Below are 25,811 nucleotides of genomic sequence, written 5' to 3'. Positions count from 1 at the left end.
CCAAATCCTGCAGTAAATCAACATATGCATACAGGCAACATTTCAATGGAAGTATACTAGAACTGGTAACAGATTAACCCTACCTCCTTCCATGTTACCTGCAGCTTATTCAGTGATTTTAAAACAGGGTAGTCACAGATTGAAGCTTTTTATTTGTTTATGAATGGATGAGGTGGTATAATGTACAGGGAGTGAAATCCTGTCCCCACTGAAGTCAAGGTATATTTCTGCACTTGGAAGTTCTGAGCTCTTCAATAACAGCAGATGCATCACAGAGATTTCTGCCTGATGAACTCCTCCTACTCAGGGAAAGAAGGTTCAAAAGGAGCTGCAGTACTAAACCTTCAGCCTGATTTGATAAAGTCCTTTCCAGTCTTTTTAAAAATCAAAACAACTGGCTGGTGAAGCTATGTGACTGTACTTTATGATTCTGATCCTGCAAGTTCTGAAGAAAAGGCTCTTGGCTTCTGATGGGAACAGCCCTAAATTTGATAACTGTGCTTCTGAAGCTGCAAGATCTGTTTCTTATAAAGTACATTTTGCTTATTTGCTGCATTGTTATATAAAGTTTCACTTAGAGTAGCTGCTGTATTTCAAATCATTGGCAGAATTCTCAGAACATACTGTCTTTCTTTTTCTTCTTCTTCAATTCAGGTTAAGAACTTGCTGGATATGAGTGTCTTGGCCTTCGTTCCGACCATTTTCCTTGGGATACTTGGAGGCCTTTTTGGAGCTCTATTTGTTTCCCTAAATATAAAGATTAATAAACTACGCAAGCGTTTCTTTAACTCAATTCAAAAAACATTCTTCAGAAAAACAAGCAAACTCTTGGAATCTGTGCTGGTTCTTGTAAGTAAATAATATGTGTTCCTCAAGTTAAAGACTGAAGGCATGTTTACAATGGTTCAGGTAAGAGTGAAAGTCAGTCATAAGGTGGCTGGATGGAACAGAAGGCAGGAAAAAGTGACTTGCTAGCACACAATTTAGCACAATTTATGTGCAATGGGCAGTGGGAACCCAAAATGTGGTACAGGGACTTTCAGCCTGTGTGCACATGGGTAGGAATGTACCCTGTTTATTGTTGTTGTTCGTTATTTATGATTTTTACAGTACTTACCATGTTACTTTTTGTGCTGCCCCCAGCAACTCCTTCATTCTTAATCTTCAGACCTTCAAATAGGGGCAGTTATCTTGATTAAGTGCCCATATTTCCTTCTCTTTAATTCACCTTTCCCTGAAAAAAGTGGATTTGACCCACAAAAGCTCATGATTCTGTATATTTTTGTTAGCCTCTAAGGTGCCAAAGGACAACTCGTTTTTAAAATATGGATAGCGTTTGCCAAGAGCCTAGGAAACATGTCTTTCCTTTTCTTTATACTTTTATCATGATGACTAAGTGTTAAGTTCCAAAAGCTCAGAATTTCGCTAGGTAGGGTGAACAACTCCATGACACATTTTTTAAAATTATCAAAACTTTTAAGAGTTACTCAAGAGGTTTTTTTCCAGCTCGACTTAGCAGTGAAAACCAGCCACAACTGGAATCCTGTAGCCAATCGCCTGTCTCACACCCACCTACACATTGAGGGCATTGGATGAAGTTTGAGCTGGATTTGAACCATCCTGATTTTGATTTTGCAAATACAGTTCAGTCCATCTCTGTTTTAGAAGAGCTGTGTCTATAAGCTTGTGATGTTTGAGATATAGAGACATGAAGATGTGAGACACAGCTGTATGACAAGCTGCTATAATTGCAGATACAGTTGTATCTTAGCTCTTAGGTTTCCATAAATGTACTACCTAATGTGTTTTAATAACTGTAGACTCGTTAGGGTTAGCAGGGACTGCAAGGGTAATCTAATCTAACCTCCTACAAAAATGCAGGATTTGTGGTGTCTAAACCATCCAAGACAGATAGCTTTCCAGCCTCTTTTTGAAAAACTACAGCAAAGGAGCTTCCTCAACCTCGTGAAGTGGTTTGTTCCATTACAGTTATTTACAGTTTATTACAGTTAGTAAATTTTTCCTGAGTTTTAATCTAACTCTACTATGCTGCAGTTTGAAGCGAACCCATTGTCTCTTGTCCTGCCCTTTATCGCAAGAAAGAACTTGTTTCCATCTTTCTTTATGTCGGTATGTTAAGTATTTGATGATGGCCATCATGTTGCTTTTCAGTCTCTTTCCCCCCAAACTGAATATACTCAGTTCCTTCATCCTTTACTCATATGGCTTGCATTTCATCCCTTTGATTATCCTTCTTGCTCACCTCTGGATCCTTTCCAGTTTCTTCATCAGTGTTCCTTCTAAGCTGTGAGGCAGCACAGCTCCACAGGTGATTAATCAGCCCCACCCAGTCAGAGACACAGGTCTCCGTGCAGGGATGTGGCTGACTGACTGGGCAAGGCTGACTAATCCCCTGTGAAGCTGTGCTGCCATGCAGCTTAGAGGGAACACTGCTTTTCACATCCTTTCTATACATTGGTGACCAGAATTGGACACAGTTCTCCAACAGAGCATAGCTAGTGCCAAGGGCACTTTATAATGATGCAAGGTGTTTCAGTAGGTTTTTTTTGTAGACACCTGCCTTGCTGTAGGGAAGATCGATTAAAAAATCTTCTCTCTTTTGTTAGAGTAACTTTACCTTCATTTGGCTAGAATTATAGATGGATCTAAACCATCGTTCAAGGTCCAGTCAGCTCTGAGGTTTAGAATCAAGATCTCAGCAATTGGCCTAATCAAGTCTGTAGCTGGAATATAGTCAGACAGTCAGGTGCTTGGTCCAGATGTGAGTGCAGGGGACTGGACTTGATGACCTCTCTCAGTCCTTTCCTGTTCTGATTCCATGATTTAGACATGGTGGGTGCTTATAAACAAGGACAAAACAACCAGGGCAGGAAATACTCATTTGTTTTGTTTTTAATATCCTCTTCCAAATGGTTCAATAGGACTAACAGAAGGAACACTGATGCTGAGGCCTTTCCTTTATGAAGGATTACAGTGTGGCTAAACTTAAATCTCTACTTGTCTCAAGACAACATTTTATCTAATTTATTTCAGGCATTTGTAAGGTGCCCATTACTGATATCTAACAGCTTTCTGTCATTGAGGAGCAGGACAATATTTCATTCAAATCTTTCAGAAGTGTCTTTTAAGTGTATTGGTAGGAATGGAGTTCCAAGGCAGAAATAAGTACCTATGTACTATGGTGATGAGTACTGTAAGCCTCTCTGTAAATAAGTAATAGTTAAATAGAATTAGATAGACCTTACAGAGTTTTAGTGGGGTAGGGTTGGGGCTTTTTAGAGCACAAATGCTCCAAAGTGTGCTAGATTCTTCCCAAAAGGTACATAGAACACAGTTTACATCATGTCAGTTTTCAGTCTAAGACCTCTGTCTTGCGAGAGCTCCATCTGTGGGTATAACCCACCAGTGTTTGTGACTTTTACAGGCCCCTCTCCATGCTGATTTACAGATTATATGAGTTGATACAATCCCCAGCTACAAAACCTTGGTTCTTTAACTCAAGCTGTAGCAGCTCAGCTCATGTTTTCAGCTCTGGAGATCCCCAGACCAATCCACGCTGTGTGTTGCTGAAGGGGTGAGTGTCACAGGTGGACTCCCATTGACTTCATTGGGTCTTGGTGTGGACACAATAGTCTGACTGTGTGTAGGATGTTTCAGGATTGAGATTTAAATGACTGTAGTCAAATAAACGTGGTCTCTCAAGGTATGTTGGGCACATTTCACAGAACAACTTTCTTGTGATAGGCGCTAGTGATTCTAGATCCTTCACGTTTTCTTATATTGTGTTTCTACCTCAGATGCTAATGTTTTCAATGTTTTTTTTATGCCTGCAGGTGTGTACTGTCACTGTTACAGTCTATGTGCCCTATTTCTTTCCTTGCACTCCAGTCATGAGTCTGAGAACTTCGCAGCTAAAAAATAGTTCAGAAACGTAAGTGGTGAGCATCTTTGTGTGAATGCTAATTATTACCATACTGTTTCCATTAGTCTCTATGAGCATCCAGGGACAAAAATTCATATAGATACCTCAGAATTTGGTGTTCAAAATGGAGAATTGTATCTGTGCATGTGAACTTTTCCAATAGGTGGGCGTGCAAGAATCAGTGTACATTTAAAGCCAAATACTAAAATGAATGAATATATTTGAATCTACAAGTGTATTTTCAGTGTAGGGTCATAATTTTGCTATAAAGTTTATAGATGATAAATATCTATTTGAGAGGAACTCAGAATTAAAGAAAAACTCTTTTGCTCTCAGTTTCTAACAAATCCATTTACTGAGCGGCATAGTTGATGTGAACATATATATAATATTTTTTTGTTGTCTATTAAACTTCTCTTGCATTGCTTTGTCACAAATTTTAAAAAGCAACCAGAAAAGCCCACCATTAACCACGACAGAATACATAACACAAAAGAGAACAAAGAAGTTAGTCGGAAACAAGAAACTGTATAAATCAAAGTATTACAAGGTAACAGATACCTAGCAGCCCTGATTAAGGAAGAAATGCCTGGGGACCAACTCAGCCTAAGGTAGAGGGCTACAGAGAAGACCTTACTTTAAGAGCTTTTCTGGAGTTTAAAGGAATGGAGGGCCCATCACTGGAATGGGATGAATTTTACTCATCCATGTCTGATCCACTGAGAGAGGAAAAAGTAATTGGATTACTGTGGGTGTGGTGGTAGCAGCCAGAGTACCCAGTCAGGACTAGGTCCATGCTGTCATATGAAAAGTCCAAATGTAGAGGAGCATGTGGGTCCTGCCTCAAGTAACTTACATCTTAAGGGCCTGATTCAAATTGTATGGAAAGATCCCACAGACTGTGGAAGGCTTTAGATTAGGCTATAGTGGACTGAACCTTCAACTTGTTCCAAGCAAGCAAGCTCTGCACCTGTATGACTCTCAGATGACTTAGGTAGGCCTTTGCATGGTAGCAGGGAATATCAGCAAGGAACAAGTTGCAGGTAGGGGCCTAAGGTGACAAGTGTCATGTAGAAGGCGTGTGAGAGTGATGCAATCAAATATATGTCAATTTCATAGGTTTGTTATCTAGATGATGAACCTCAGATTTGATTTTGATCTCGAAGTCAACTATATATCTTTTTCTAGCTAGAATATGTGAATGTTCATGATCTTTTACCAATATTCAAGAGTGAATATGGTACAGTCATGCTGTAGAAAAGGATGGCAACACATTATACTATATTGCATTAATTTTATATGAAGGTTTATTTGCTGCTCAGGATGATGGACTTTGAGTGTCTTACAATCAAATAAAAATGCAGAAATATATTATTTTGTATATCTCTAGTTTTATATACCCCCACTCCTGAGCCCTATGCCACCTGCAGTTGGGGGCTGAGTCCTCCCGAACTCTGCACTGCCCACCGCAGAGTCTACCTCCCTCCAGCCTTGTGCCACTCACAGCTGGGGCTGAGCTAAAAAAGGACTCTTTTGAATAGGACACAAATAAATTGATTATATAGAAAAATTTAAGTTTAGTTTTCATGATAGAATTTGCACTCAATACTTCACTGAAGTTTTTTTTTACTGTGTGCTCTGTAATAAAACATAAATATAAAGTGAGCACTATACACTTTGTATTCTGTGTTGTAATTGAAATCAATATATTAGAACATGTAGAAAACATCAAAAAAATTTAAATAGATAGTATTCTTATTATTGTTTTACAGTGTGATTAATCGTGCGATTAATCACAATTAATTTTTTAATCGCTTGACAGCCCTAAAACTAACTAACCAACCAAAACCATTAAAACAGCACCAAAAAAATGGGTGAAATTGAAACTGCAAATTCTGAACTATGAGATTTGAATTGAAAAAGTCAACAAAATTCAGGTTCAGTCAAACAAAATATTTCATTTCTATGCATTTTTTTTTAAAAAAGAACTAAATTCACAAAATGGCCAGGAGGGCCATACTCACCCAAAATGCAGGAAAGTCCGGTTCAGTTGCCCCCAAGCCTACTTTGGAGAAGAGATTTGAACATGGGTTTTTCATAATGTAAGTGAATGTACTAGTCTCTGGGCTACAGGATAGTCTAGGATTGATTATAGTCAATGGGTATGTCTAGACTACATGCCTCTGCCGGCAGAGGCATGTAGTCTAGACATACTCAATCTCTCCTTGTGAAGCTATTTCATCGGGTATAAATAATTAATGCCATTAGAGCAAGGACTTGAATTTGAGTCTTGTATAGGGGTGAGCAATAAAAAAACGGCAGCCCACAGGGTTAATCCCTGGTGGGCCACTGCCGATATGTTTACCTGTGCCTCTGCAGGTATCAGAGGATTGCAGCTCTGCCAATGCAAACAGTAGGAAGCTCCACAGATTAGGACGCTGCTTCCCGTTGCTTGGATTGGCCATGAATTCGCAGCCAATGAGAACTGTGAACCTCCAATACCTGCAGAGGTGCAGGTAAATGTGGAGGTGGGGGCTTGTCAGAGACTAACTCTGTGGACTGGGTCTTGCCTGCAGGCCAGAATTTGCCCATCCTTGGTCTTATGCCATAATGATTCTCTCTTTTTGGCCCAATTGCTGTTCAAATATTTTATATAAAATGGATCACCTCCAGCAGGATGGATTGAGACAAACCCACCTCAGACCATCCTATTGCCCAGGACTTAAGGCACTCTTTCAACATGGGATTGTTCAAGGGAGAGACAAGAAGTTGCTAATGAGTTTATGGACCAATTATACACTTTCTGAACCAAAATGGGGTCAAGAAGGTTGTTTTTCTTTAGCCATTGTGTGTGTCTTTAAAAAAATGGAAATTCATCTCTTTTGTGTGGGTGAGACTGATATAAGAAGACAAATTAAAAATTGGGCTGAATCATGTGTTGCTTTGGTTGCCAGTTTGGAATATGGAAGAAATTTTCTTGTTCTGGATATGGACTAGAATCTTGATGTGTTTTCACTTTCTTCTGCAATTCTGAGCAGGGATCAGGTAGGAGAGTCACTACCAAATTCCTGCTGTGGGCGGGACAAATGAGGCCCATATTGTTTGATGCAATGGCCAAAAGATGGTGGGTATTTTCCAAGTCTAGAGAAAAACACAGTCCCTGCCCTAACACACAAACCCCTGATCTACAACAGGGAATATGTTTGTATTAAGCTAGGCAATATCAGCTACATTAATTGCATAGCTTAAGTCATAGTATCTTAACTTGAATTTTGGCACCATCCACACTGTGGGAAGTTGAAGGGAGCACACTTTTTCCCTTTGACTTCCCTTACTCCTCATAGAAACAGGACTGCCAGCATCGACGAGAGTGCTCTCTCAGTTTGAATTAGTGTGTCTTCACTAGACCCACTAATTTGAACTCCAGAAGATCGACTGCAGCTGCTTCGACCTTATCTTTAATGTGGACATGGACAAAGAGACAGGGAGGAGTGTGATAGTGCTTTGTACAAGGAAGGCAATCAAGTTGCTGACAGGCACAACTCATTGGTTACAACTTTGGTTACAAGAAATGGAATACCTGCTACTAACACATGCACATGGCTCTACTCTCTGTCTTGTGAAAACAATCCAAACTTACGGGCCTCCAGTAGCCTAGGCAGGGGATGGCTTTGCCTTCCCAAACCACCAGGCCTGGCTGTGCCCACGCTCCACCCCAAGAACGCGTTCTAGGGTCAGAGTGTTGCTGCTCCCAGCACCTGCCCTTCCTGTGCTCCGGGGCCAGGGAAGCTGGAGCTGCACAGCCTCCTCCCTCCCTGGTGCTCTGGGGCTGGGGAGACTTGGGCCATGTGGCCTCCTTCCTCCACTGTGCTCTGGGCTGGGAAGGCTGGGCCATGTGTGCATTTGCCCCTTCACTTTCCCTCCTCATATTGGGGGTGGGGTGGGGGGTGGGCAGGGCCTCAGTGGAGCTGATCAGAAGCCTGCTCTGCTTTGCTGCCATCTCCCAAGCCAGCCTGTGCTGTGGCTGGGGTTCTTTGCCTCCCACTGCTGCCTTGAAGTGGAGCGACCAGGCTGGCCTGAGAGATGGTGGCAGAGCGGAGCAGAAGCTGCTGCATGGCTCTACTTCCCCACAGCTTCCACCATCTTGTTGACTGTGGGAAAGGGAGAAGCCAACCCCTGCTGGTGCCCCACACCAGGTCACATCCCTTGTGGGAGGGGGCTTGAGGGAAGAGGTGTGATGGGGGTATGGGGCAGGGACTTACATGGCAGCAGCTGTGTGTGGATCAGATTGTGGAATTGCTCTGGCGACAGATGGCTCCAGGGCTGTGAGTTTGAGATCCCTGATCTAATGGAACACGACTGCTAATAAACTAGGGCCAACTTTAAAGTAGTTGTATTGGGCTACTGGAGAAGGTACAGAAGGGAATTATTTCTGGGTAATATCTCTCAGAGGTGACCAAATATATAATCTTTACAGATGTTGTGCATTATACTAATCAATTTAATATAAATTTTCCCTTTAATTTTTAAGCAGAAGCCCATTTGAAAGAGAAATTTCAGAATATAGTTGTCCACTCGGTACATCGTGGATAGGGCCAGATGGAGTCAAATATTCCAATCAAACCTTTAATGAAGGTAAGGAGAAGTCTGCTGTATGGTGGCTAAGAATAAGTTGTGTTTATATAATTTGTTCTTGGTCTCCAAATATCTTTAGTTGCAATGTAGGTGTTTTTAAAGTGGATTTCAGTTTTCCTCTCCAGAAACATGTCAGAAGAATGGAGTCTCCCATTTAAAGTGTGTGAGTTGGGAAGATGGTGAATTATAGCACTTCTGAGGTTTATATAGGAAGAAAAGAGAGTCTATCTGAGAGCCTAATAAAGGGAGAAGCCAAGAAGTTCCTTTTTCTTGGCTAAATGGCTACTGTTTCTCCTCATTTAGGTCATCTAAAACAATAATATTACAGACTGCAGACTGTAAACACAAATGGTTCTCATTTCCCTGAAGTCTTGTGTACCTAAACTAGCAATCTACTGACTTTGAACCTTATTTAATCATAATCAGGGTTGATAGATATAAGAACTGTTAGTGGGTATTTTTAAAGGATCTATTTAACTTTCTATATCCCTTCTTTTTCCTCTCTCTCCCTTGAAGCAGCTGCACTCTTGGCTGAGAATGGTAAGCGAGGAATCATGTACTTGTTCAAACGTGGGACCCATGAAGAGTTTGGATTCACTTCTCTCTTCACAGCCCTGGCATTTTATTTCCTTCTTTCCTGCTGGACTGCAGGTTCTGCTGTTGCTAGTGGCCTGGTGATACCCATGCTGTAAGTTTTGCATATGTAAATTCAGAGCATATATATATAGTGAAACTCTGTGTTGGAGAAGCAGTAATCTGATTGGAAACCAAACTGCCATTATTTTCTGTGGGTCATCTTGCTGAAACAGTGTGACTCAGGAACAGTTTCCTTAGGTAGAATGAGTAAAATAGGGGAAGGGAAATGATGCCAAAAACCTTTCTATGTAACGTTGAATGGGTCATAACCCAAACCCTAAACCTGAAAACCCCTGACATTTGGAGTAACTCATGGACTCAGAGCAAGCTCTCAAGCTGGCTTCGTCTATTTTACAATAGTGTGCATTCAGACTTTGAATTTGGATCTGATGTTCATAATGGACTGAATCTAAACACTGGGCCTGAATACGTCTAAGTAATGGGGAAATTTGCATCTAAATCTTGACTTTGTGGCTCAGACCAATGTGTTCAGTGACTAGAATGCTATGCAGTAGTGCAGAATCCTTACTGTAATGGTCAGAGGATGAAGTCTGAACACTGATGTGGTCAACCTGTAAAAGACAAATTGCAGATGACTGGAGAATGGATAAGCAAACCAGTATCACTTTGGAGTTGAAGGTATTCCAAAGAGTGAGACAGTTTGGTCTGGCTTTTCTTTGTCCAACATTTTTTTTGTCAAAGAGTTAATATCTAAATACATTTTTATGAGAAAATAGTTGTTGAAAGCTTGGCTCATCTTTGCTTAAGAAGATATTGGGCAGTCTATATGTCTAACAGCCAATTCCTGTCTTTATGATCAGGTAACCTGACATCTACCGCCTGGACGCCAAGCATCAATAAAACATATCAGTTACATAAGTAAATGAAAAAAAACCTGAGTAACAGTGAGATACAATATTCTCCAAATCCTTCCAACTTCAAGCAATACAATTTTTTTTTCTGACAGGGGAATAGTGGTACAAACCCAAAACTTTATTCAAGACTTTATATCTTTGTAAACTAAATTCCTTTTACAAGAAATGAAAAACAGTGCCTTAACCCAACAATTTCACCTGCAAGGCTGCCTGTACTGCAAGGCTGTCTGTACCGAAAATTCTTGTGCTGCATTGTAGCCTCATGTTGAATGTAGAAGATAGGACTCAAGACTCCGGGATTCTATTCCTGGCTTTGTCAGTGATTCACAGTGTGACCTTTGCTAAGTAACCATTCTACATTTTAGTTTATTCATGTGTAAAGGGATATAATAATACTGTCCATGCCTACTTCAAAAGGTTGTTGTGAGGTATATTTAATGTTTTAAAAACAATAAGGAGGATCTAGGCCGGAACTCTAGAAATGCAGATTGTTGTTTGGATTGGTCTGATTGGTATACCTGCAATACCTGCCATTTTAGGGGTTGCTGTCATTCAGCTGTGGTACTTCAGTGATACCATTACGTATACCATTGGGAGTGGTTCTTCCATCTGTGTAGGTACTCCAGCTCCCTGAGAAGCAGTAGTTAGGGCAATAGAAGAATTCTCCCATCAACTTACTACTGAGTCCAGGAATTAGGTCGGCTTAACTGCATTGTTCAAAAGTGTAGATTTTTTCATATCCCAGAGTGGTGGTGTTATATTAACCTAATTTCCTAATGCTGACCAGGCCTTAGTGCATGCCTTTATACCAACCACTGGAAGACATTAAATGTTCTATCATATTACACCCCTTCTCCCCTTTTTTCAGAAAAGCAGTTGAAATATTAGCCTCTTCATACAAAGTGAGGGAAACTTGTTAGATAAGTTAATTCTGCGCAAGAGAATATAGTAATAAGCATTAAATCAGTAGCATAACAAGGCCTCAGAGAAGCCTGGTACAAGAATAGTTTGGGGCTCATTCCCAATTCCAAATTTTACCTGCCCTCAAGCTTCTGCACAGCTCCAGTCCATCCCCCTCAAACTCTAGTCCTGCGTTGATTATCTCTAGCCCCCCCTCAACCCAGTCCAGCCCTTCTGATCCTCGGCTTCTTCCTAGATACTCCCAGCTTCTGCCTAGTTATGCCATATCCTCAGACTAGCCCTCTCACTCCCCAACTCCTGTCTAGCTTCCTTTCAGCCCACTTCATGACTCCTCTACAAATCCCCAGCTTACCCCAGAGGCCTCCTTTGTTCCCCTTCAGTTTTGATCCTGCCCTCCCTCCATCTGGCTCTCCCTCAACCCTGCTCTAGCCTCCTTCAGTCCAGTTCTCAGCTCCCCAGTTGGGTCCAATTACCCTGCAGACCTGTTTAATTCCTCTTCTGCCCCTGCTTCCTTTGAATTGCCCTCCTGCAGCTCCGTACCTTGGCCCCCTCTAACTCTATTCCAACTCACCTCCCTTCATCCCCATAATTCTACTTCTGGATGCCTCAATCTCTGCTCCAGTTCCCTTTCCCCACCCTCAACAGCTCTGAACTAGCCACTCACTTCTGCTCTAACCCACTTTCCTTACACCCAACTCTGAATTAGACTCCCCCAGGTGTCCCTGCCCCCAACCATTGCCCGTTTCTCACCTCCCCCACCAATTCCCTGCCCCATTCAAAGAGGCCTAAGCTTTTACCTTATGATCTGTCTCTGTGTGGTTACCATATCTCCTTTCTCTAATCCTCTCCACCCTCTTGTCCCCTGGCACTGTGATTCCCCCATGCCTTCAATGCACATCCTTTTTGACTGTTCATGCCTGGGGGCCCCATCCCCACCTCCTCCCTGCTTTGTGGGGCTAGAAGTCCTTGTTCTCTCTGGCTGCCTGTCATGTTCGGTCCCCACAACTTCAAGGACCCTGATGCTATTGGAGCAGTGCTGTGTTACAAAATTAGAACTGACAGAATGAAATGCTGAGTTAGCTAAGAAGAACAAATCCTGGAAAATAGTGTGTCTGGCAAAGGTCATGTCCTCACTTTCTTCTCCTCCTCATGTAGGTACACAGGAGCTTTATATGGCAGGATAGTTGGCCTGATTCTTGTGTCCATTTTTGGTGTTCAGACCAATGAACAAGGAGCATGGATTGACCCGGGACTCTTTGCTGCAGTTGGAGCTGCTTCTTTTTTCAGCGGTGTATCAAGACTAACCATCTCCCTCACAGTTATCATGGTAAAAATATTGAGTTCTCAGATATCTCATTAACCTGCAGGCTGGAGTGGCCTAGCTCTTCTGCTGCCACAACTAAGTGAGCCCCATCCTAGTACCCCTTAGACACAAAGTCATCAGTAGGGGGCTTGTGGGGTTAGTTGTTTTATTTTGGGTATGCTTGAGGTTTTGTCCAAATATTTTCATAATAAAATATGTTTAGAATTGACACTTTAATGTAGAGAAGAGGGTCCATTTCTTGTCGCTGTAGTAACAAAGATGTCAATAATTTAGCAGAAAGGGAAGCAGAATCCAGGACCTGTTCTGATTAATTTTAAAACTTGGATTATCACACTTCAATATCTGACACCTGAAGTGAGGAGTGACTTTTTTGGGGTATCTTTGACTATGTCCTTTTGAAATTCCCTCGCAACAGGGACACACTGGGATAGTTTGCATTGGGGCAAAGTTAAAGGCTAAATAGAAAAGTAGTATAATTTGAGGGGACTTAGCTATCATGGTTTCAAGATCTATGCTAAAGGATGGAGCTGTCCTGAGAACTTGAGGGACAGATGAGACATGAGTTAACTGAAATTCATGAAATGGATGCCACAGGTTCAGATCCTGTCAGCAGACTCAAAATTTCATCCTCACAAGGTATGTCAATCATATTCCATGGATATTGATGAGCGTGTGCGTGCCCGATTGTGTAAGCACAAAATAAATTCAGATGGGAACTTAAATCAAGGTCCTCTCTGCCCTGCTTGACTTGTCTTAAAGGTCTCATGATTTTATGAACTTGTAAATGGGAATTACAGAAATGAGGTATAAATTAATAATAGAAAGTGTGAGGTCATGGATTTAGGGACTAAGAATAACTATTTTTGCTATAGGCTGGGGATGTCTTGGAATCATTGTGGATGGTTCACTAAGAACATTCACTAAATGTGGAGTGGCAGTCAAAACAAGCAAAAATACCCAACCCCCCCAAAACACAATGTTGCGACTCATTAGAAAAGGCATAGACAATAAGACATAAAATATCATATTGGCTCTATTTAAATCCATGGTACACCCACATCTTGAATACTGCATGCAGATGTTGCTCCATCTCAAAAAAGATATACTGGAATTGGAAAAGGTATAAAAAAGGGCAACAAAAGTGACTGGGGTAGAGAAAAGATTCCATATAAGGAGAGATGGAAAAGATTGGCACTTTTCACCTTGGAAAAGAGACGACTAAGGGGGAATATGATAGAAGTCTATACAATCATGACTGGTGTGGAGAAAATAAATAAGGAAGTTTTATTTATTCTTCTTTACACAAGAATTATGGTCACCAAGACTATGTCTATACTGCACTTCTCTTGCGCAAAACCCTATGTAAATGAAGCGTGGATTAGCATATTGCCATGCTTCATGTCCATAATTAATTAGGGGCCATTTTTGCGCAAGAGGCTTCTCCCCATTTTTTCAGGAAGAATGGTTCTTGTGCAAGAGGGGGGTTTTGCGCAAAAAAGGAGCCATCTACACAGCTCCTTTTTGCACAAAAGCCTCTTGCTACTTCAGTTCTAGGATGCATCAGGCAAGGTATTTATTAATTATGCAAATGAAGCAAGGCAATATGCTAATCGGCACTTCATTTGCATAGGCTTTTGCACAAGAGAGGTGCAGTACAGATGTAGTCCAGCAGTGTTCTCTCTAAACTGCTTGGCAACACAGCTTCACAGGGTGATTAATCAGCCCCACCCAGTCAGAGGCTCAGGGCTCCATGCGTGGAGCTGACTGACCAGGCAGGGCTGATTAATCACCTGTGAAGGTGTGCTGCCACCGAGCAGCTTAGAGGGAACACTGGTCACCAAGTGAAATTAATAGGCAGCAGTTTAAAATGAACAAAAAGAAGTATTTATTCACACAACACACAGTCAATCTGTAGAACTCTTTGCCAGAGAATGTTGTGAAGGCCAAGACTATAACAGGCTTAAAAAAGAACTAGATAATTTCATGGAAGAATGGCCCATCAATGGCTATTAGCCAGGATAGACAGGGATTGTGTCCCTATCCTTTGTTTTCCAGAAGCTGGGAATGGGTGACAGGGGATGGAACACTAAATCACTCTTCAGAGGCACCTGGCACTGGCCACTGTCAGAAGACAGGTCAGTAGACTAGAAGGTGCTGGGTTTTCATCTGATCATATGGACGTTCTTATCTTCTTATGATGTGTCAGTTGGAAGTTATGGGGAAGGAGAAAGACCTGGGTGTACTGGTTGATCACAGGATGAGTATGAGCCATCAGTGTCATGTGGCTGTGAAAAAGGTTACTTCAGGCAAGGTATTTCCTCTAAAGCTAGGTAAGTATTAGTATTAGTACCATAGTACAAGGCACTGGTAAAACCCCATCTGGAATACTGTGTTCAGTTTTGGTTTCCCATGTTTAAGAAAGGGTAATTCAAACTGGAACACATGAAGAGAAAGGCTACTAGGATAATTTGAGGAATGGAAAACCTATCTGATGAGAAGAGATTCAAAGAGCTTGGCTTGTTTACCCTAACCAAAAGAAGGCTGAGGGGAGATGTGATTGTTCTCTAAAAATACCTCAGTGCCATAAGTTAAAGTGCCAATTTGCACACAAGAACAAAGGGATATAAACTGGCTATCAACAGGTTTAGGCTTGAAATTAGACATAGGTTTCTATCTGCCAGAGGAGTGAAGTTCTGGAATAGCCTTCCAAGGGAGCAGATAGTAGATGGGGAGGGTTCTGAGGTCTACAGAGAATTCTTTTCCAGGTATGTGGTTTGTAGGTCTGGGTTCAAGTGATCACCATATTTGGGATTGGGAAGGAATTTTCCTTTTGGTCAGGTTGGCTAACACCCTGGGGGCTTTTGCCTTCCTCTGCAGTATGGGGCATGCTGCATGGGTCACTTGTGGGTTTAAACTAGTGTAAGTAGTGGATTCTCTTTAATTTTGATTTGATTTCAACCTACTACAAGAGTGGGTGGGTGAGGTTCTGTAGCCTACAGGGTGCAAGAGTCAGACTAGATGAGCATGATGTGGTCCCTTGTGACCTTATAGTCTATGAGGGGTGTATGCTGATGACCAAGTTACGATTTTCCCTCCCAGCACACTATTATGCCGTGGTCTGTGAGTTGATTAGTTGTCACTAAAGCTACGCTTAGAGTGGAAGTTCCATTTAGTGAAAGATTTTGAGATTTCAAAATTTGGCTTCATTGTGAATGACAACAAAAATCTAAAATTTTAAAATTCCCCATGAATGGGAAAAAAAAACAATTTCAGATCAAGCAAAATGTTTAGTTTTGATGAAAATGTTTAATTTTTTGATTTTTGAAAAATTGATCTGACATTATATATTCTTGATCCGATATTTTATATTCTTAACATAAAATGAAAAGTAATTTCAAAACGAAAAATAAAAAATGCTTAGTTCAGAAAATACTGAAATACGACATTTTAATATAGTCAGAACCCTTTCTACCAATTTTCTCCTGAAAAATATTTCTGGGGAAACCCCCAGTTTTACAAAGCATTGTGTTTTTGATGGAACTGCATATTCTGACATTTTAGAGTACAGTTGAAATTTCTCCAACCAGCTCTATTTGTCACCATTAACCCAGAGGTGGCTACGTGTCAGTAATGCTTTATGTATATGGCTCATAAAGCATTTTTTGAATCCTTCAGGATAAGAAGTGTTATGTATACATAAAATATTATTTTATTATGAAATGATGAACAGATGCTATTGTTTACTGAAGCCTCCTTCTGTATCCTGTGCCCACTTCCTTCCCTTTTAAGTGTGTATGTGCTAAAATTCTCTCCTGATGATTATCAGGTTATAGATGTTACATATTTTTTGAAGGTGGGGTACTGAAAATTCAGGATTGATTGTGTCCAGCTGTGAAATCTAGAGGAACTGGAGCAGGGAGAGTCGCTCCCTACACAGCTGCTTTAAGTTTTCTGAAAGCTACAAGATGGCACTAGTCTCATGCCTTTGCCAGGGGCGCCTGGATTTACATGCACTGACTCTATGAAAATCCAATTTAAATATCATTTGTATTCTGTCACTTGAGGATCTTGTTGCCAATCTAGCGCCTCAGTGGGAAGGCAGTTGATTGACATCTTCCTTAGTTTGGTGCCTGAAAGGCTGTGGTTCACAGCAGGGAAGTTCAAAATTATTTCTTGCCAGAACACTTACCAGTCTTGCATGATGAAACCAGAACTGTGCGTAGTGGAATTCTAATAAAGAGGCAGACACTGTAAATTTTGTTCTTTTCAGCCCCCCTTCTCTGAGTCCTGCTTTTCTGAGTGCCAACTATGAGCACACAAAATTAGCATTGAACTGCTAAGACAACAGCACAAAAAGCAGTTGAAAAGGCACCAGAAAAATGATTACAGTTGCACTGCAATGTACTCTGAAATCCCCTAGGTGTCATGTTCTAACTCCTCTGTGCCTTGTTGTTTTGCAAAGGGAGATTGTGCTTCAATTCAAGATTGTCCAAAATAAATAGCTGTATTGCTTTAGGAAATATTAATTTTTGAGAGGAGAAAAAAAGGACTTGGACATGACAATGCAAAAACATAGTTAAAAGGTTGTGCCCCCAAACCATAAAATGCACATATTTTCCTATATAGTCTGATAGGTTAAAAAAGAATTGGGAATGTTTGCTTTGGCTTTCCACATAGCCTTCCATTTGGAAACAGTTATGAATGTGGGGCTTGTAGCGAACAGGTTTGTAAAATGCTTTCTTTTCTTTTTGTGGCAGACCTCACAGGCATCTGGCCACCTCTTCTTTCTTGGCTGCCTCTTTTTACATCCCCCGTGTTGACATTTGACCCTCTTCGTCTGTTCTTTGTGGCAAATGGTAGATGTGGTGATGTTTCCTTTGGCGAGTACAAGAAGTGCAAGACCTTTGTCCCTACATCCTCCTGTTTCTGGAAGCTGCATAATTGTCCTGAGATCATTGCAAGAGGATGCTCCGGGGGCTATCAAAATAGATATTGTCTCAATAACCTTTTGTTTGTGACCAAACTTTGTCCCAGCTAGATTCTTGGAAAGCTGAATGTGACTTGCCTGGCTTCATTGATGTTAAATAAGGAGGATGGGATTACTTGTCCTGGTGTGAGATTAGAGTTCAAATCCTATACTCAGGGTGTGTCTACAGACAAAAATAACATCCTTTTAATTGTACTGGTATAATTAAAGTGCTACAGCCTCTGTTAATGTGGGTGGTTATATTGACATAGCTTTCTCCCTAAGAAAAGGGGGGAAAGTTATACTGGTATGTGGCACCATTGTGCTGATATTTAAAAGGGGGCTTGTGCTAATTTAACTATTTTGATAGAAAATCACACTTCTGCCTGAAATAATTGAATCGGTCCAAAATCGTGTATAAGTATAGGTTGAACTTTTCTAGTCCAGTGCTCTCTGGTCCAGCAATATCTATGGCTATGTCTAGACTGCAGGCTTCTTTCGAAAGAGGCTCTTTCGAAAGCATCTTTCGAAAAAGCCTCTTTCGAAAGATCGCGTCTAGACTGCAGGCGGATCTTTCGAAAGAGAAATCCGCTTTTTCGAAAGAGAGCACCCAGCGAGTCTGGATGCTCTCTTTCGAAGACGGCCTCTTTACATTGAAGAACGCCTTCTTTCGAAAGAGGAACTTTCGAAAGAAGGCGTTCTTCCTCGTGAAATGAGGTTTACCGCCATCGAAAGAAAAGCCGCGTTCTTTCGAAATAATTTCGAAAGAACGCGGCTTGAGTCTGGACGCAGGGGAAGTTTTTTCGGGAAAAGGCTACTTTTCCCGAAAAAACCCCTGAGTCTGGACACGGCCTATGTTCCGGCACGATTTTGGTTAGTGGATGTCCACTTATCAATGGTGTGGCCAAGTTTTCCATTGTCCATAAAGTTTGTTTATAGCCACAAGTTCTGGCTCTCAGTGTCCAGTGCTGTTATTTAGCTCTAATTTACTCCTAAATGTCTTCTAAGAGCCCAGTAAGCAGTGGAAGTATTGGTAATGCTGCTAGACAATACTGACCTCCTGTGGTCCAGCAAATTCTCTGGTTCAGCACTGGTCAGATCCCAAAGGTGCCGGACTAGAGAAGTTCAACCTGTTCACCACCCCTAAGAGGTCTGTGGGTTACATATACACCAGGCCCTTTTCAGTAAGGACAAGTGGATATGGGAAATGGAGTTGATGGCATTTAGATGAAACTATTACCAATGCTTCATCACTGGAGGGAAGGTCTGTTTGACAAGAGGACTTTGTAGGAAAGGTGATAAAAAGGAGAAAGTGTGGATGTCCCTGGCGCTCAAAAGATCTTCCCGTTCAGGAAGAGAAGGGCAAGTATAGTTTTACATAGAGAGCAAAATTAAATGAAAAATATCCTTAGAGGACTGGACAGATCAACAGCTTACTAATAGGAAACAGAGTATTTAATCTCAGGGCACCAATCTGACTCTACTCCATATCGAGAAATATTTATGTATTTTTTTCTGTAGTTCAGAAGAACAACTGCCAGACCTCACTCAAATTTAGAATTTGAGTCACTCCACCTCCCACGTTTTCCTCCGTCTCTGCCAGCAGAGGGTATTGGCTATAATAGTGTTGCTTTGGAGTGCTAGGAGAACCCTGGTAATAAATTAAAATTGCTAACCTTCTGATGGTTGTTTAGTATACTACATGTAGTTGTTTCAGTCCATTTCCTTATGGGCATGTGTTCATATTGTGGAAACCACAAATGGTACTGCCACTTCATGCAGAGAATCCAAAGATTGCTGGGGAATGCAAACTTACCCACCATCTCAAACCCACGCGTTCCCAGATCAAGACTGAGTCACGTGGGCAGGGGGCGGGGTAGCATTGCTTGTAATCAGTCAAAGAACACGGCAAAGAACATTTTGTCCTATACTTTGGGAACAGTTAAAAACAACTAGCAGTCCTGTGGCACCTTGGAGACGAACAAATGTAATAGGTCATGAGCTTTTGTGGGTAAAACCCACTTCATCAGATGTATTGGAGTGGAAATTACAGAATCTGGGGTATATGTAACAATAAAAAGAAGTTACCTGTTAACTGCAGGACCAGTGTTAATGAAGCTAATTAGGTCGAACTATGTGTGTCTGGGAACAGGTGTACTTGGTCTGCCTTTCTTTTCATATATGCTACTTCCTATTGATGTCTGAACACGTAAATGTAGAGCTGGCACAAACTCTGAATTTTCAGTTCATGGGAAATGTGGATGTTTCAAAATTTTCCAGGAAGTGGAGATCCTCAGCATTTTTCCTTCTGAAAATTTTCCAAGTAGTCCTACCCAAATTTGGAAAGGGCACTCAAATTGTACTCTTTACATACTGTCTTTCTTTTTAAAAATAGCTTTATGTACAGATTGTCAACTTCTGATCCTGAACTCCTTCTAATACAGTGCTTTTTCAAAAACGTAACTTTTAGTCTATAGGCTATTTTAACATTACACATGTCAAATCATGGCACTTCCAATTCAGCTTTGGTTAGGTATTGCAACCCAGCAGTGAAATCTTAACTGATGGTAACTACACAGAGTCTATCCATTGCCTCCTTACTCCCTTCATGCTATGGCCATCTTGTGAAATCTAGGTCATATAGCCAATACTCTGGGAAAGGACAGATTTTAAGAGTACGTATATACAGAATCATTCGCAGCAATGTTGCAAGGCACTATAAAGTACAAGTGTATGGAGAGCTGTTTGCAACAAGCTTGTGGGTCCTTTGAGTATTTACAGCAGATTCTGGTAATGCATCAAATGCTGGCACCAACAGTACACACTGTAGCGTGGGACATCTTTGAAATACCAAAATAGTCACAAGACTGTAGCAGAGACAAAGCAAACAGCTCAGATCCAGCACAGCAGAATGGATATGGAAGATGGGCCACAGCTATTCCCATCTGAAAATATAAATATAAGGAGTTTAAATCAATGAGAATTTTGACAGGAAGCCAGTGGAAAGATTTTAAAATAGGAGTTCAGGGTTCAAAAAAGAGCTAGGTAGATTTATGGAGGTTAGGTTCATCAATGGCTATTAGGTGGGATAGGTGGGAATGGTGTCTCTAGCCTCTGCTTGTCTGGAAATGGGTGACGGGAGGGATCACCTGAGGATTACCTGTTGTGTTCCCTCTCGCTGGGCATCTGGTATTGGCCACTGTTGGCAGGATACTAGGCTGGATGGACCATTGGTCTGACCCAGTATGACCATTTTTATGTTCTTATGAGTCATGTGCTCAGACAATCAAATGCTTATTAGGGGGTAAGTACCTAGGTTTTGAATGAGCTGCATCTTGTGGTAAATAAGAGTTGGCTCTCCTGCAAACAAGAAAGACTTGCAGTAATCTAGCTTTGAAAATACTACAGACGCTGATCACAAATTCTGAATCCTCTTTTGCTGAGTGAAGCTGTCAGTCTGGCAGTATATTACAGACAGTGACATGAGGCAATATGATAAAAATAGAATCTAATAGTCAATTATAGGGTCTTTGATTGCCTACGCCATCTGTAAAAAGACTGATTTGGGTAGGGGTGGGAAAATACTGGCCTGCAAGCCAGATCCGGTTCACCAGGGTTAGCTCCTGGCAGTTCCCCACTGCTGTCTTGACCTGCAGGTACCAGCGATTGCAGCTTCTGTTAGCTGCGGATCGCTGTTCCCAGCCAACAAGAGCTGCGGAAAGTGATGTCCCAATCCGTGCCATTTCCCACCGCTCCTGTTGGCTGGGAATGGTGATCCATGGCTAATGGAAGCTGCAATTGTTGATACCTGCGGCCATGCAAGTAAATATAGTGGCAGTAGCCCACCAGGGGCTAACCCTGGGGAACTGCTGCCATATTATTGCCCACCCCTGGTCTTGGGGAAAAATTAGTATCATTTGGAGGCAAATCAATTCTGTGCAATGTGGGCAGGGTGACAACAATGGACCCCAGTTCGCCTGTTTAACAGGTGAAAATTTAGCAAGTGAAAATTGCTAGTTTGTGCAATAAAATCATGGAACTTATTGCCCTCAGATGAAGCTTGGACTATAAGCATCAGAGTGTACTTTCTAGCTTGATGAGATTCAAGAAAAAATGTCACTATAGATGTGCCTTGTATCAGGCTGTGAGTAGCTGGATTGTGTATTCTCCACTTCAGCCACCTCCTTCTTGGGGATACTAAGAGCCACAAATTAGATTGCCAGCAGCTGTGGTTTGTTCTTGAGTGCCCCAGTTTTACTTTGTGGCTTTTCTGTGAATTTTCTCTCCCTGCTTGTGTGTCACTAATTCTGTGCTCTTTCAGAAGGATTTTGTTCCATATCATTCCTTTCATCCATTACTGTGTTGATTTTGTGTCAAGTTCTTGAAATGCCCAGTCATCCATATAATTTGTTTAAAACTCATAAATATTCTGCCCTTTGATGAGAAGGAGCAGTAAACAAGCAACTTTGTTTTCCTGGGGAGTTCAGTGTCCCTATGAGAACTCAAATGGTTCCTCCATAATGTCAGTCGCTCCAGCTGTTACACTCTGTCTACTGTGTTGTTTTATACTGTGCTAATAATCATGGTAAATCTGCTTCTTTAATATGTTATTTCACTCCTCCTCTTTGAGACACTAATTTTTAGGCAGCATCTTGTTGGCAGAGAGTAGAGCAAATACATATGTAGCAGAACACATACAGCAAAGAGGATCTATATATTTAGTCTCATATTTTTCTGCCTAGATATTCGGCCATATTTCTCATCATGAGGAGGGTGGGATCTATACAGAGGGTTGCCTGTTACTGAAGAGGGTGTGAGCAGTGTGGAAATGTGTGTGGTCTGCTTATGTGGGGGAGAGATTCATTCATCTGCTCCTCCTTCCAAACTACCTGTTCCCCTGGCTTCAGCGATTAATGATAAGGGTGAGATAGTAGTAATTAATCCTAGTCTTCCCATGCTCTCCTTTTTAATCAAGCTATATTTTCACTTTAAAACATTCACTAATTCCCCACTGCAGGTGTCTTTAGCACCACAGTTTTCTTTATTTTGAATTCCTCTTTGTTAACTATATTCTCAAGTGCCCCCAAATTGAATTAGTCCAGAGTTCAGGTTGCCCACTGATGCCTCAGACTCTTTCAGAGGGTGGGGAGCAGCTGACTTTGAACTTTTGAGGATCAGGCAGTAAGGGGTATAGACCTCAGAGGTGGAGTGATGAGGTATAACCCTCGGAATGGTAGAAAATATAGAGTTGGCTTCCTGTCCACCTTCACAGTGCACCTTAGCTTTCCCTCTGAGAGCTAGCAATAGCCAGTGAAAACAGTTAACGAGGGTGGTGCAAAGATTAAGAAACTATCAAGGTGGGTACAGAGTCTCCATCTCTTCAAATCTTCAGATCCAAATGGATGCCTTTCTGGGAGATACCCATTAGTCAAACATAAGTTATTAGAAAAAACTTAAACAATGAATAGTCTAGCACCACCTTAAAGACTAACAAAACATGTAGAAGATATCATGAACTTTTGTGGGCACAACCCACTTGCTCATGATACCATCTACATGTTTTGTTAGTCTTTAAGCTACTCCTAGATTATTTGTTGTTTTTGAAGTTTTTTTCCAGTTATAGACTAAATCAGCTACCCCTCTGAAGCTGTGCCTAGACTACAAACCGCAATTTGCTTATCTTTTTCCGCTTTTCTTCTGAAAGAGGCTTTTTTGACACTTGGCCCATGTACACTGGGACAGATGTTGGGGAAAAAAGCCTCTTTCAGAACATTCCTTCTTCCTTGTAGAATGAGGTGTTTTACAGGGATGCTGAAAAAAGGCGTCTGCTTTTCCGAATTTTTTTCTGAAAAGCAGATGTGTTCTTTGGATGCGGCAGAGCTTTCCTGGGATACCCCTGGTATCCCAGGAAAACTCTGCAGTCTAGATGTATCCTGAAGATTCAGAACAGGTGTAACTGGTTGTTTTAGAGAAGGTCAGATGATCTAATGGTCTCCTGATGCCTTAAGACCTATAAATCTGGTTTTTCAGAACACTCTTCCAAAATGAGAAATGGTGGCCTGCTAGTGAGACAGGATGGGATTCCCTTCAAAACTCTTCCTTCCTTTAAAAAGCAATAAGGTTCATGTTTAATAGGTGTGGCTTGATTACAAATGCTTCCTTTAGGAGCTGAGTGTTCTGCTGGTCCACTGAGCAAGAGCTGAGGCTGAGAATTGACCCTGGGTTTCCTGAATAGTGACAGCAGCAGGACAATTGCATACTGTTTTAAAAGAAAGGAGTTAAATATTTATGGTAGACCTGAACAGGCTTGCAGTTAAATAAAGAAAATACTGGTAATTTCTTCAGTGTGCGCTTCCACACTGAAATGTGGCTGCAGAATTTGCATGGCAGAAGTCCACGTTTATAGAGTCAAACTGGTTATGGTGGGCTGAACATTTTATGTCAAAACTGTTTTGACAGAAAATTGGATTTTTGACTAAACTAATTATTTTGCAAGAAGCGTCTGCAGTGGAACATTCTGACTATTCCTCAAGAAACTGAAGAACTGATTAAGAAATACTGCCACAGTACCTCATTAGCATTACGGTTTAGTTGTCGTTACTTTATTGACTAGGTTCCCCAGCCGGATGACATCTCCCAGGATACACCATGGCTAGAGCTTTCTGTGATACAGCACAGAGGAGTAGTAAGGGAGAAGACTGTGGTCCATTATCAGATATGTAGTCTGGCCAGGCAGCTCAATCCACAGAGGAAAATTTGAGCATGGGAATTCGGAAATGACAATTCCTATGAGGGATTGCAACAGCATTTCCAAATCAATGTTTTGCTTTTCTACAGGCAAAATGGCTGATTTGTTGACCAATTCTAACTGTGATACCATAAAAAACTATATGGTTTAAATAGGTGGAGTTTCCCTCATGTTCTGGCCCTGAAAGTTCAGCCTGTGGTCCAAAAGTCAATCACTGGCTCATGCATAATCACCTGTAGAGAAATGTCTCTTCATATGTGTTCATTTTTTTTAATTGTATCCTTTGGTATATATGGTTATAACTATTTTCTTCCACTATTTGATCTGAGGAAGTGGGTCTGGCCCATGAAAGCTCATCATCTAATAAACCATCTCGTTAGTCTTTAAAGTGCTACATAGACCTGTATTTTGTTTCAGTAGAATTCAATTAACAGTTGTGTAGATATTACAAATCAGAAGAATATCCAGGTTGGTATTTTTGACAGTGGTATGCGTTTGGCTATCTGAAATAAAATGCGGGAAAATTTATTTTTGTCAGTTCAATCAACAGATGTGATTCTGAATTAGAAAGAGACCAAAATTGAAAGTCAGGTTTCAAAAATCTTTGTACTATGGAAGTTCAAACCTGGATTTGAATTTTAGCATCCAGATTAATCTCTGCTGTAAGCATTCATTGAAAATGGAACTGTAGTGTAGGAAGATACTATATAGTAACTTTTCTGACAATAACTTACTGTAGATTTAAAGGTTATTTATAATATGGTGTAATGTATTACACTGTGTAAATATACATCAGAGAAATGGAATACAAATATAAATGAAATTTCATGAGAATTAATTGTGAAGTTATTTTAAACTCATAATATCATTGATGTTTCTTCAAATTACAAAAAGCAGTTGAATTCTGCTACAAACCAAACCTTGTTAAATGTGTTTTGTTTCCAAATTAAATCCATTTATAAGCTACACTGTCATAAAAAGTGTCTGAAACCATTAAAGTATATTTTATTTTAAATTTTGTAACACTAGAATACAGTCAAAATGTTTCCAAATTTTGGGAAAATTAGTTATTTCTGGAGAAAAGTCTGGTACAACAATTTTTTTCAGCATATTGTCTTGTCTTATAATCAGAATTAAAAAGCCCTGAAATCACGGGTTCATAATGCATATACTGACACACTCAGGAGTCAATGTGCTGAACTCTAGAGCTAGTCCAAAAGATTTCCATTAAATGTGTTTTAATAAAAAACAAGGTTTTATAAAAAATGAAGGCTTTTTGATTTTCTATAAAACTATTTGTTTTCACTGTTTTTTTTAACCTCCAAAAAGAAATGTTCTGTTTGTCTCAAACTCAAATATTTTTGACAAGAGGGAAAAAATATTTGATTTTCACCTACATTTTTTCATGAGGAGTCAATTTTGTGACTCACTATACCAAGCTTCCCTCTTTAGCCTTGCTTCTCCAAGACTGGGTAATTTAGCAGATGCCCAGCAGTGCTCTTGTGAATGCAGAGTTGAGTTCCTTGTATTTGCTGTCCTGCTCAATGCTGTTTTGTTCTTACACATTGTATGACAGATGCACAGAATCAAGACCTGGTCTGGGTTCAGTTATGTGGTCAGGGAAATCCTATGCCTTACCTACACTAATATTTCCAGTGGCAGTAGTGTGACCATAAGAAATGTCACCAAAAGTGCAAGTGTAGGCATCATCGAAGAAGTAGTCAATCCAGGGCAGGACATACCAGGACTGCAGTTATTAGTGT

The 25,811-nt window shown here is 40.8% G+C and overlaps 1 protein-coding gene across 1 annotated transcript in view; it reads left to right on the top strand.

The window, feature by feature from the left end:
* LOC102462787 (chloride channel protein C-like) overlaps positions 1–25,811 on the top strand; it is a 111,887-nt gene that overhangs the window by 23,632 nt on the left and 62,444 nt on the right. The window contains exons 7-11 of the mRNA XM_075920717.1: positions 655–849; positions 3,855–3,952; positions 8,475–8,578; positions 9,095–9,266; positions 12,166–12,337. Coding sequence (XP_075776832.1) covers positions 655–849; positions 3,855–3,952; positions 8,475–8,578; positions 9,095–9,266; positions 12,166–12,337 — 741 coding nt within the window. The remainder of the gene's footprint in view (positions 1–654; positions 850–3,854; positions 3,953–8,474; positions 8,579–9,094; positions 9,267–12,165; positions 12,338–25,811) is intronic.

Source organism: Pelodiscus sinensis, chromosome 2 (assembly GCF_049634645.1).
Source record: "Pelodiscus sinensis isolate JC-2024 chromosome 2, ASM4963464v1, whole genome shotgun sequence".
Classification (NCBI taxonomy): Eukaryota; Metazoa; Chordata; order Testudines; family Trionychidae; genus Pelodiscus; species Pelodiscus sinensis.
The sequence above is the reverse complement of the archived record's forward strand: the minus strand, read 5'-3'. Positions and strand labels throughout refer to the sequence as shown.